This window comes from Rhipicephalus sanguineus, chromosome 9 (genome assembly GCF_013339695.2).
Source record: "Rhipicephalus sanguineus isolate Rsan-2018 chromosome 9, BIME_Rsan_1.4, whole genome shotgun sequence".
Taxonomy (NCBI): Eukaryota; Metazoa; Arthropoda; class Arachnida; order Ixodida; family Ixodidae; genus Rhipicephalus; species Rhipicephalus sanguineus.
Genome location: NC_051184.2, coordinates 31451231 through 31464067, shown reverse-complemented (window position 1 = coordinate 31464067; position 12837 = coordinate 31451231). Strand labels below are relative to the sequence as shown.

At 46.9% G+C, this 12837-nt stretch overlaps 1 protein-coding gene across 1 annotated transcript in view; it reads right to left on the bottom strand.

The window, feature by feature from the left end:
• Positions 1-12837, bottom strand: part of LOC119404916 (nuclear pore membrane glycoprotein 210-like) — an 81153-nt gene that overhangs the window by 45788 nt on the left and 22528 nt on the right. The window contains exons 11-14 of the mRNA XM_037671610.2: positions 10501-10593; positions 8523-8665; positions 4352-4463; positions 33-95 (exon numbers count right to left, since the gene is read on the bottom strand). Of these exons, the coding sequence (XP_037527538.1) occupies positions 33-95; positions 4352-4463; positions 8523-8665; positions 10501-10593 (411 nt within the window). The remainder of the gene's footprint in view (positions 1-32; positions 96-4351; positions 4464-8522; positions 8666-10500; positions 10594-12837) is intronic.

Here is a 12837-nt window from a genome sequence, read left to right as displayed (position 1 = left end):
ACGACTGCGACCAACGAACAAAAATCACTTACTGTTCTTATGGAAGGGATCCATAACCCGCACGATGGTCACTGGGTTGCCAATGCTCGGCGACACTGTGCAATAACAGTAGCACAAGCGTGAGCGAACACCATGCATTTAATGGTGCACAGCTATACTACATAGGTGAATAGTACGAGAGATGGGGAATTTAAGGGCTTTTTTTTTTATTACACAACCTTAATGAGAACCAACAGACAATCAAGCCAAGAAACGTATAGGGGGACGTTATTCGTAGTAATTATGATATGCTCTACCAATTGAGCAAGTGAGGTAGAGCATCGGATGCGTTATTCGAAGGTTGCAGGTTCAGTCCCTGCGGGCGGCTTGTCTTTTCGTCCACTTTAATTTCATCACCTCTTTATCATAATTACAAGTAATGCCCCCTACACTTTCCTTGAGTTGATTACCTGCGAGCGAAAGCATTTTCAGAGCAAAGAAACTGTGAAGTTCTATAGCATCCTACACATCTGCCTTAGAAATTGAAAAAAAAAAAAAAAAAACGCGCAGCTTATACGTCCCTGCGTAAACGCCCGTCACGGCTTCGTGAATCGCAGATTGGCCGGTGCAGCCGAGGTAAAAGCTAAACATTTCTTCGCAATTTTCGCGCTCTGAAAGCTTTTGCAGTTGGATGTTTCACTAAGTAGGTGAGAATGATGCCAAGAAGTGACGTGCTTAAATGCATGGCTGCGAAAAGTAAAACGTGTGTACACATTCTCTGCACTACAAAGCAAAATGCTCATGCTGGCACCATTTTGTGTCCTTTGAAAACACAACATGCCTTTACCTCTGGCAATCCAGACCAAGAAATATAAATAAATAAAACCTGCAGAGCCCCTGCACATTACCAAAATTCCTTCCTCATTTCACTTTCAAGAGCACTTATTGCCATAAACAGCAAGATGTCTTCCATGCAGTCCAGTGTGTTTACTACTTTCTCTGTTTAAGGGGGGACGCGGCTTTCGTATCGCGCAAAATGGCAAAAAAATCGATTTTTTGAAAATCACATTTTCAGTTTCTGTAGCCCTTTTTCTATCTGATTCCAAAATATCTTCACTGAAAACCACCTAGAAGTGCTTTAAAAAATTTGTTGCACGTGCTGAGTTGGCGAAAATTATTGTGGAGATCGCAAAAAAACGGTGGTTTTCAAAAAAGTCTTGCTCCGCAACGGCACAACCGGGCGCCGCCATTTTGAGCTCGCCGTAAAGAGCATTTCTTCGTTTTCAAATTCCCCGCCTCAGCTGGCTCCTCCCTTTGAAAACAAGCGCACAAAAAGCAAATCTCTGAAGGTCGTTTCGAGGCCTCCGATTGGCCGCGTCCGCCATGTTGCTCCAGCACGCCTCGTCATTGGTCCGATGCTCGCTCCGAGAGGACAGCCGTCTGCTGCTTACGCGTCGCGATGTTACCATGTTACCTGATGTTACGACTGTCGAAAATCGCGCTACTTAGTGACGCGTTCACTCGTCCTGAGTGCACGGGTCGACGATAATTTAGAATATGATTACCCTGTAGTTTGACAGCCGCAAGCGGAAGCGCAGTCATCAGTGTACGATAGCGTGCCGCGCTCGTCGCGAACATCGCAGATGCGCGTCTCGGCTAGAAGTTCAGCTTGTCAGCACTTCGTACTCAGAGACGAATAACTTCGCGCTACTACTCTTTGTACTCGCGATCGAACATGACTTGCTTTGAAACATCGGGCACCGCGGCCACGCGCACACCGCGACCGAGCTTACTGCTCGGAGTCGTGGCTAGGCCTAACTCCGCTCACGGCGCTGGTTTACGAGACGAATCCGAACTTTGCGGGCAAGGACATCGCGCTAGCGGACAAGCCGCACTGTGCTTCGTCACAAGCAGCAAATCGCATCGTCAGCTGGCTCCTCGAAAGTGCGGATGGACATTTTACGAATCGGCAGCGGACCTCCCCGCCAAGCTCGTCGCGCATTGACCGCTCGGAACAGCGGCTAGCAATTTGCGCGCGTCGGCGCCGCAAAATGCGAGACCAAGCACGTTATGTGCGCCGATGTTTCGTCGCCGCGGCTAGGAGCATTGTGCATTGTCACCGAATGCCGCCAGCCAGCATATCGTGCGCGGACTTCCCGGACCCCGCGGCCGAGTACATCGGCTTGAAAGAAAGCGCTGGTGACGCAATTTAGGCACGTTTGGATTCGTGCTTGGTATCGCCGCTAGCTCTGATGAATCTTCGAAAATAACGAATGCCTCGCAAATTACCGTTTCCGCGACCGAGTGGATGATGAAACGCATCACAGGCGGGGTTTGCAAATGAGCGTGGCGTGTGTGAAGCAGGGAGTTGAATTTATATCTGACCAACTCGCGTTATTGAATAAACTGCTCAGATATTTGATCCCAGAAATGTTTGCAATAACTGTGCCAATTTTCATCAAAACCTACGAAGGAATAAGAAAGTTGGTACTGAATGCCACGTCCCCCACCTTAATTTTATTCAGGAAGTCACTGGAAAGAATGACCTCCAGTACGCATGCATTGTTTGTGATGGAGACAGTCATACTCTCCTCACTCTGAAGAAAGAACGTACAGATTTATTCCACTGGCTAAAGAAGACTGTATAAATCATGTCAAAGAGAGGATGGGTACAGCTGTCCAACACGGGTCAAGAAGCAAGAAGGATAGACTAGGAGGATGGGGCAGCCTGACTGAAGACCTTATTAAAAGACTGACTAGTTGTTATGGCATGGCTATCCGTGACAACATTGGCCTGACGCAGGACTTGATCAAAAGGCTCACCAGCTATTATGGCCTATAGCACTGCGAAGCAACACGGACGTTGAAGATATGAAGAAAGCAGTGATGGCCACCTTTCATAATGTTTCATCGACAGATGCAGAACCTCATCAAGAGCTCTGTCCTTCCGGTGCCCGCAGCTGGTGCAGGCACCGTGCAGCAGAGGCAGAGGGGAAGCCACAACTTCCACACACGTATAACCTGCCCAACAAAGTTGTTGAAGCGTTGCGGCCAGTGTACCAACGAATGTCTGACCCTCAACTGCAGGCTCGTTGCAGTGGCAACAAGACACAAAATGCCGCTGAAAGCCTTCACTCGGTGATTTGGTCACCAATTTCTAAGCAGCAGCACGCCTCCCACTACACTGTGGAAGTAGCAGTCCATGAGGCAGTTGCGAGGTACAATGCAGGCAACTTTCAAGCTTACACCAAGATTTGTGCTGCAATGGGTGTGCAACTTGGGGCCCTTACCCTCCACAGGGCTGCTAAAAAGACGCTCAGCGAGCAAGGAAGTCATCGCACATGCATGAAGTGAAAGGGCAGAGACGCAAAAGGTTGCCTCTACACAAGAACACCAAGGACTACAGTGCTGGTGCCTTCTAACAAATGTAAACAACTTCGAAAACTTTGATAGGCTTTTTCTCACAAGTGTGTTTTGGACATTGTGCATTGCTCGTGGAAAGAGTAGCACGGGAATGACTGGACCGATTTTGATTCTGTTTCTTTTTCCTGAATCCCTGAACACTGCTTGTGGGTATGACATTCTTCAATTTCTTGTTTATGGCCCAGTTATTTTTCTAGATGATGATTTGTCCATGACACTGTTTCTGACAATGTGTGTCAGCAGCCATGATGATCTCTAAAAAAAAAAGAGAATTTACTAAACAATTCTGAGAGTGTCATACCCTGTAGTCTTCTTTTGAGTAAAGATCAACACCATTTGCAGCTTCCTGGCATGTCTTGTTACAGCGCTAGGCTTTCCACAAGCAGACCATATAATTGGACCATGTAGCATGATGTAACTTGAGAACTACTCAAGGTATCATGATGAAACTGCATATTTCCCTATACAAGACACTTATTAGTATGCATGCCAAATTTCATTGCTCTAGGTCAACAAACAAAAAAGTTTTTTTTCAATGCCACCTCCCCCCTTAAAGAGTCTGCAATCGCAGCAAATAAAAAGGTGCCCACTCCCTGGACAAACAGCCTTGCCTCTCCATCTTGAGATGCAAGCATCTATAACAGGTTGAAGGAGACATTTGACATGGCTTTGTAGCCACTAGCCCATCACTTAATGTAACTCTTTCTTTTGAACAAGCTCAGACAATCAAAACGCTCCATAGTTGATATCTACCTCCACAACAACATTTTCACCTTTGTTTGACAGGGCATAACAAAACGTGTGGTCACGCTATATACTGTCCAGCACATAATCCAGAGTTGTTCGGTCACCTCCTGGCCTCTTGACCTTCTGGCCTATTGTGGATATGCGCCATAAACAACAGATCAGGTGGAGGTCTAAGCGCGGTTGGACAAACACAGCCACTTACATTGCACGCGGTGGCCAGAAGGCAGCATGGGCCAGGGCCGGGGACCCCCCTCAAAGGCCACCTCCTTGTGAGAACCGTAGGCCACTGCAACGCTCTTTACTGGATGCACAGCCTGCAAAAGACAGTGAGACGTATGCAAACAGTGAAGCTAAAGACTGACGGCCGATTTTGATGAGCAGTTCGAACACTGATAAAAATATTCCGCTCTTCTTTGGATAAGACTTTTTCAATGGTAGATCGATAGCAGCTTCCAAGTTCAGAGATGAAAAGTCCTTTACAAGGGGGTGTCACTGGCTCCAATGACTGTTAAAGGAGTAATCATCTCTACAAGCCTCCATCTTCTCTTGGACTGTCAAGTTACATGAGACAGGGTAGTTAAGACTGTGCTGAAATATCTCTTATGCTTACTTAAGGCTCACTACTGATGCCTCTTTGATGTGCAGAACAGTTGGTACTGCACCAAATGTTAAAGCAGGCTTCGCATCCATGAAGGCAAAGTGGACAGAGCTTCTTCAAATGTGCTGTACTGCCAGAGATTCTAGTGGTCTCACCTAAACCGATATTCCTTGATTTCATCTTCACAGACAGTGTACCAACACAGCCGACAAGTAAAAACTAGAGCTGTGCGAATAGCAAAATTTTGGGTGCGAAGCGAATTCGAATATTGAAGTGTGAGTGCGAATCGAATCGAATATTTTTCGAATATTCCTCTAATATTTCTAGAATATTTTTCACGAAGCGAAACTGCAGAAAAAAAAGTTAGAGAGGATTCCTAAGCATATTCTTATGAGATAGCAACATGAAAGTGTTTCTTTTCACTAGGTTGATGAAGCACTGGCAGGGTGGTGTATCATAGTTTTCTTATCGAGAATGAGGCAATGTAGAGGCCGAATTGTATATATGTACATGATTTGGTGCAATGAAAGTGTTGCCAAACACTTTACACGTGACAGGCAAAGATGCCATTTCCTCAGCCTCTCTTCCTCTTTCAACTTCTGTGGAAGCCCAACTGGTGTGGCGGACAAGGGTGTGCTTCCTTCAAGTCCGGAGTTCCAAATCTGCCTCGTAGATGTCGATATATAAGAACATCTGAAATTTTGGATGCTAAAAAGCTTCAGCTTCCGATTTTTCGGACTTCCTGCCCAAATTTTAGGTCCAAAACAGCATTAATTGAGCCCTCACCTCTGCCACATCTTTCATCTCCATGTTGGAACCAGCGTTTTCTCGAGTTGATACATTTGTGACCGTAGCGGAGCTTGAAAGGCAGCTTTGCCACAATACGGGGGTGTGATGAGGTGAAGCATAGTGAAAATCTAGGGACCACTTTCAATTAGACGTTGACTGTCTCTCGGCAAAGTTCGCCCGTAACGGAGCTTGAAAGGCAGCTTTGCCGCAATACCGGGGTGTGATGAGGTGAAGCATATTGGAAATCTAGGGACCACCGGACGTTGACTGTCTCTTGGCAGTTCGACTGTAACGGAGCTTGAAAAGCAGCTTTGCCGCAATACCGGGGTGTGATGAGGTGAAGCATAGTGAAAATCTAGGGACCACTTTCAATTAGACGTTGACTGTCTCTCGGCAAAGTTCGACCGTAACGGAGCTTGAAAGGCAGCTTTGCCGCAATACCGGGGTGTGATGAGGTGAAGCATATTGGAAATCTAGGGACCACCGGACGTTGACTGTCTCTTGGCAGTTCGACTGTAACGGAGCTTGAAAAGCAGCTTTGCCGCAATACCGGGGTGTGATGAGGTGAAGCATATTGAAATTCTAGGGATTACTTCCAGTCGGACGTTGACTGTGTCTTGGCAAAGTTCGACCTTAACGGAGCGTGAAAGGCAGCTTTGCCGCAATACGAGAGTGTAATGAGGTGAAGCATATTGAAAATTTGAAGGGGTCACTTTCAGTCTGGCGTTGACTGTATTTGTTTTTGGGAAGTTCGAATAGTTCGAATAGTAAAATTCCAGTGCGAATCGAATCGAATAGCAAACACTATTCGAAAACTATTCGAAATTTCGAATATTCGCACACCCCTAGTAAAAATGGCTTACGCGGAACGAAGTGCGAATTATCGAAGTCGGTGGGGCCATGCAAGTTCAACTTTTCATGATCCGTCCCGTGTGACAGCCGTTTTCACCCTTCCGCGAACCGGCGCCCCAATGAGATTCTCTGACCGCTGCGCGCGTAGGCCACTCTCCCAAGTACAGTGACTCTATCCCAAGGTCGTTCTCCTCTCTTCCCCCTTTATCGCAACTCCTCCGCCTGTCCACGCCGACTCGAATTCCGAAGTTTCTTTTTTTGGGTAGAAACGAGCTCAGACAGTGCGCAGAGCCGTTCTACGCTTACTTGCTTGTGCGTCGCACGTGTGCGTCTTGCTCGTTGTTGGTGTGCATGTTTGTCAGGATGGCGGACGGGAAGCCCTCCGCGCAAACAGATGGCACGAAGCGAAAAGCGCCGGACGTTTCTACCAAGCGAGCCATTCTAAACGAGCTAGCTCAAGGCGCTAAAAACTGCTAGCTGGTTAAGAAGTACGGCGTGTCCAAGTCAACGATATAAACGATTCTAAAGAACAAGGACAAGATAATCAGTGCCGATGCCAACTCGATGGACAGAAAGCGGCTGCGGAGGGTCACCTACGCGGACGTGGAGGAAGCGCTTCTGAAATGGTTCGTCGACGCGCGGGCTCGGAACATTCCGATAAGTTGTCCTATGATGCTGGCCAAAGCCAAAGACTTCGCGTTTCTGTTGGATTTTCCTGACTTCTGCCCAGGAAATGGCTGGCTACATCGGTTCAAGGTGCGTCATGGCATTGTTTTTAAATCGACTGTCGGTGAGGCGGCCTCGGCCAGCGACCAAGACGTTGCCTCGTGGCTTGAAGCAAATCGAGACACTATTTGAAGCTATGCGGAGCGAGATGTCTATAACGCAGACGAAACTGCGTTATTCTACCAGATCCTGCCAGGAAAAACGCACGCCATGAAAGGCGACAGATGTGCTGGCGGCAAGCACAGTAAAGTGCGCGTCACAGCGCTTTTGTGCACTAACATGGATGGCAGCGACCGGCGCGTGCCCTTTGTAATCGGCAAGTCAAAGAAGCCGCGTTGCTTTCAGGGCTATGTGCCTGTGCGTTACAGGCATAGTGCTAAAGCGTGGATGACGCGCAATTTATTCGCAGAGTGGCTGAGTGAGTTAGACCGCGACATGCACAAGCAAGGCAGACGTGTGCTGCTTGTAGTCGACAATTGCTCCGCGCACCACGTACAAGCCTCTCTCACGGCAGTGACCCTGCTTTTCCTGCCGCCCAACACAACGTCGAAAGTGCAACCGCTTGACTTGGGCATAATCAGCGCGTTTAAGGCTTACTATAGGCGCCGCGTTGTGGAGCGCATGCTCATAGCTGTTGACCGGCCGGCAGCCAACCTGCCGCTTCGGGTGTCGCTGTACTCAGCTCTGGAGATGGTAAAGGCTTCGTGGGCGGAGGTAACGGCTACATGTGTGCAAAACTGTTTCCGCAAGGCCGGCTTCGCCGACGTCTGAGCCGATGCCGACCCTGAAGCTTTCAAAGAGGACCACTCCGGCGGCAATTTGTGGCAGCGTGTTGTCGACTCCGACATGGGAGGGCGGGACATCTGCTGGGATGATTTCGTTATGGCCGATGATGATGCCGACACTGCGGAACCGTGCACGGATGAGGGCATTGTCAATGAAGTGCACGGCAAGAGCGACTCGGAGGAATCAGATGACGACGACGATGAAACGTTGAAGCCAGCGCCCACAAGCGTGTCTGTAGCAATTGGCTATATAGATAGCCTCAGGCAACTTGTCTATGCCAAGGGCCTCGGCGAAAAGTATGCTGCCGCTTTAAATAAACTGGAGACCACCCTTATCGCATCGGCACTCTCGAAGCAGACGTGCATCACGGACTTTTTTGCGAAAAAATTAATTTTGGGTTTTCACTTGTAACTTTTTAAAAGCTGTTTTTTAATTTATTACGAACTTCGGGATACAACAAACGGACGCCGCATCACACTCAGGTTCGTTATAAACGGGCTTGACTGTATTCAAAGCACACGAAATGCCTTTTTCGTACTTCCGCACTACCGTCCTGACGTTTCCTTTGGTATCAACAGTTCCAAGAATCAGGTTATGCCATCGAGCCTTTGATTGCACTCACCTGCAAGGACTCGTAGCAGCCAAGCAGCAGCGTCGACTGCAGCGTGCCGTGGCTCAGCTGCAGGCGCGCATGCCCAGCAGCTTGGCACTGTATGCGAACACTCGTGCAGCCACGTCCTACAGGTGGGCCTCCTCCCACCGTCTCTGTGCCACCCAAGCAGCATGACAACAGTCAATGTTTGATGACTATAATATAATAATAATTGTTGGGGTTTCAAGTACCCAAACCATGACACGATTATAAGAGATGCCACAGTGGAGAACTCCTGAAATTTCAACCTCCTGGGCCTTACGACCAGCATATCCACAGCCATTTTTCTGTGCGACTGCCATGCTTTTCTTTTTCAGTTTCTTTTTTGCAAAAAATAAAACAGGCTTTAGAGATCTGGCACTTGATTTGCGTGAACACATTCCTTATGCTATGCAGTTCCTAAAGCATGCAAGGTATGGTTGGTGGGCATTTTAAGTGCCCTCGGTAGGGCAGGTCTTAGGGGGGTGGAGGTCCTTCCCCCTCCCCCCCTTCATGATTTTCGTCATGCAAAACGTACACGAGTGTAAACATAAAAGTTAAGGATCCCGTGGCACTCTACAGAAGCCATAGGGTACCCCACTAGAGGAGAACCCCTGAGTTAGATAGTAAGGCATAAGGACATTAGCACAGGCTGGGTTCAGGCCTTTAAATCAAACCCACACTTGAAATTCATGTTATCACTAGAGCTGTGCGAATAGCAAAATTTTGGGTGCGAAGCGAATTCGAATAATAAAGATTGAGTGCGAATCGAATCGAATAATTTCGAATAATTTTCGAATATTTCTCAAACATTTTTCGAATAATTCGAAGTGAAATTACATAAAAAGTTGCAGAGAATCCCTAAGTATGTTCTTGTGAGATGGCAACATGAAAGTGTTTCTTTTCGCGAGGTTGATGAAGCGCTGGTGGGGTCATATTTCATAGTTGTCTTTCTTATCAAGAATGAGGCAATGTAGAGGCCGAATTGTATTTATGTACGTGATTTGGTGCAACCTAAGTGTTGCCGACAACACTTTACACGTGATAGGCAGAGATGCCATTTCCTCAGCCTCTCCTCCTCTTTCAACTTCTGTGGAAGCCCAACTGATGTGGCGGCCAAGGGTGTGCTCCCTTCAAGTCCGGAGTTCCAAATCTGCCTCGTAGACGTCGATATATAAGAACATCTGAAATTTTGGATGCTAAAAAGCTTCGGCGTCCGATTTTTCAGACTTCCTGCCCAAATTTCAGGTCCAAAACAGCATTAATTGAGCCCCCAACTCTGCCACATCTTTCATCTCCATATTGGAACCAGCGTTTTCTTGAGTTAATACATTTGTGACCGTAGCGGAGCTTGAAAGGCAGCTTTGCCGCAATACCGGGGTGTGAGGAGGTGAAGCATATTAAAATCTAGGGACCACTTCCAATCAGACGTTGGCTGTCTCTTGCCTAAGTTCGACCGTAACGGAGCTTGAAAGGCAGCTTTGCCGCAATACGGGGGTGTGATGAGGTGAAGCATATTGAAAATCTAGGGACCACTTCTAGCCGGACTTTGTCTCTTGGCTAAGTTCGACCGTAACGGAGCTTGAAAGGCAGCTTTGCCGCAATACAAGAGTGTAATGAGGTGAAGCATATTGAAAATCTGACGGGGTCACTTTCAATCGGACGTTGACTGCATTTGTCTTTGGGAAGTTCGAATAGTTCGAATAGTAAAATTTCAGTGCAAATCGAATCGAATAGCAAACACTATTCGAAAAATATTCGAAATTTCGAATATTCGCACACCCCTAGTTATCACACTAAACTGGTCAATTCATAATAAACTGGTAAATTGTTTTTGTAACTTCTCAGCATTTAGCAAGCCGGCTCTCACAGCAGGCCAAGTAAGTAAAAGCAGTGAAAGCAATGCAAAAATTTTTTTTAAATACTGCCATCTACGATGCAGGAAGAATTGAAACCACATGCATTTCACCTGGCAGAGGTTTGAGAACACCCTTGTCCAGAGCTTCCACAGTAAGTGACACTTGGCTGCAGTTGTCAAACCGCCTCTGCTGCTGGCTCTCGGCTGCATTGAAAATGGCACCACAGAAAACTCGCGATGGCCAACACAAACAGAACAGAGCACAAGAAAAAGAAAGACGACACAGGCACTGTCCAGCAACTGAAAGTTTATTAGGAAAAGTATATCGCCCAAATTGCTACCTTAACATGGAAAACATCACACAGGGAGAAGACCGAACAATTATGACACTGCCTCGCAGCCTAATGCAGGGCTCGCTATCATGCAGCCAGCAGACAGCCTACAATAAGCAGTTAAAAGAATGCATCGCTACATGTGAAGAGTGCGGGCAAAATACGAAAGAAACCTCTGTTTCTGTTCTGTCTGCACTCTTCTTTATTCGAATCATGAACCAACTAGCCCACCTTCGTACTTCTGAAAGTGTTGCCTGTCTAGTTGGTTTCTAATTGCAAGTTTAAGAAGGTTTAAATATTTGAACCTGCAAACTTAAGTGTGTGTAAAGATCTAAGCCTACGAAGATGTAGATCGCTTGCCTGTGGCCAGCATAGCCAGCTTTATTTTCCTATCTAATTATTAATTTGTTTCAACATCACAAATCACTTGCCCAACTTGCATGAACACCCTTGTTTAGTCAGAAGACTATGGCTTGACACATGACACGGACCCCTGGCGGGGTGCAGGACTTTTAATCCTCCGGATGCAGAGCTTCCAGTACAACTGACATGGCCCATTCAAATACTCGCACTTTTTTCTTCCATTATGAAACACACAGCGCATGTAAACAACCAGGTCACGGGAACAAGAACACATGACAGTGCTGACTTACAACAAAATTGTTGTAAGTCAGAGCTGTTGTGTGTTCCCTTTCTGTGTCCCAGTTGTTTATGTGCGCTGTTTGATTCATAATGGTACACAAGCCCAAATGCTCAATACTGGGAACTTCCAGCTGTTATAAACGTCAAGCAACTCACAGAATGATTTCAAATGCAAGCACGAGATTCCTGGTCTGGTGCATCGTCGAATCCATGTTCAGAGATACACACAAGGCATGAACAGACTTTCCTGTTACGTGAGGTGAGACACACACGGACGAAAAAGGTGATTCAGTCAACAGTTTGTTCTTCGCGTGTCCCGATACACTTTGATTGTATAGCCATAGTCGATACTGTTTCCGTGATACTCCCACCCTGAGTGGTGTCTGTTCAATTAAGACACGTTCATGTAAAACACAAGGGGCTCTGCTATGCTGAAACTGAACGGGAGCAGTAAAAAAGGAGAAGAAGAGTCCAAGACAAATAAAGTGGTGGTGTCACCCTGCTGAGTATCTTTTGATATGCGAGAGCATATCGAACATATCACAAATGCAGCTAAAGAAGGACCATGTGGATCAAGCCAGACAATGTGGAGAGGCACAGCCACACTTGCCTAGAGAGCTACCAAAGATAATTTAAGCTACCAAAGATTTCCGTTTACTGAGAGTCCACTGTACTAATAATATAATTGTTGGGGTTTTACGTCCCAAAACCACATGATTACGAGAGACGCCGAAGTGGGGGCCTCCGCAAATTTCGACCACCTGGGGTTTTTAACGTGCACCTATATTTAGGTACATGGGTGTTCTTTGCATTTCGCCCCCATCGAAATGTTGCCACTGTGGCCAGGAATCGAACCCGCGCCCTCGAGCCTAGAAGCGCGACATCCTACATACTAAGACAGCACGGTGGGTTACCTTGGCTGAAAGATTTTGGCAGACTTTTTTACATATGAACGACAAAGTTCCGGTAGATCAAGTTTTGCCAAAATCACCAACCGCAGCGTTTGCGAGAGAAGTGCTGTACCTTCAAGTGTTTCAATTACAGTGGCAACAGCAGCTGGAAATGCAATTACTTAGGGGATCACGATCATACATAGAAACGACCACACAAGCTATCATCCGCAGTCATAGCCACACATGGCAACGACAATACAAGCAATCGCTTATGGTCACGACACTACCATAGATGGCAGCAACCATACAAGCAATCACTTAGTGTCACGACCATATAAGGCAACAAGCACAAAAGTAATCAATTGCTGTCGTGACCATAAATTGCACCAACTATACAAGCAATTGCTTTGGTCATGACTGTACAAGCAATCCACAACAGTCGCAACAATATACATGGTGCCGCCCATACAAGCAATCGCTTACACTCAAGCACGAAAGAAGGGGAATTGTTCGAGGGGCTCGTTTCTTTTCATAGACACAACGAAAGCGACAGGCAATTAAGCGAAAGAAAGCATAGGGGA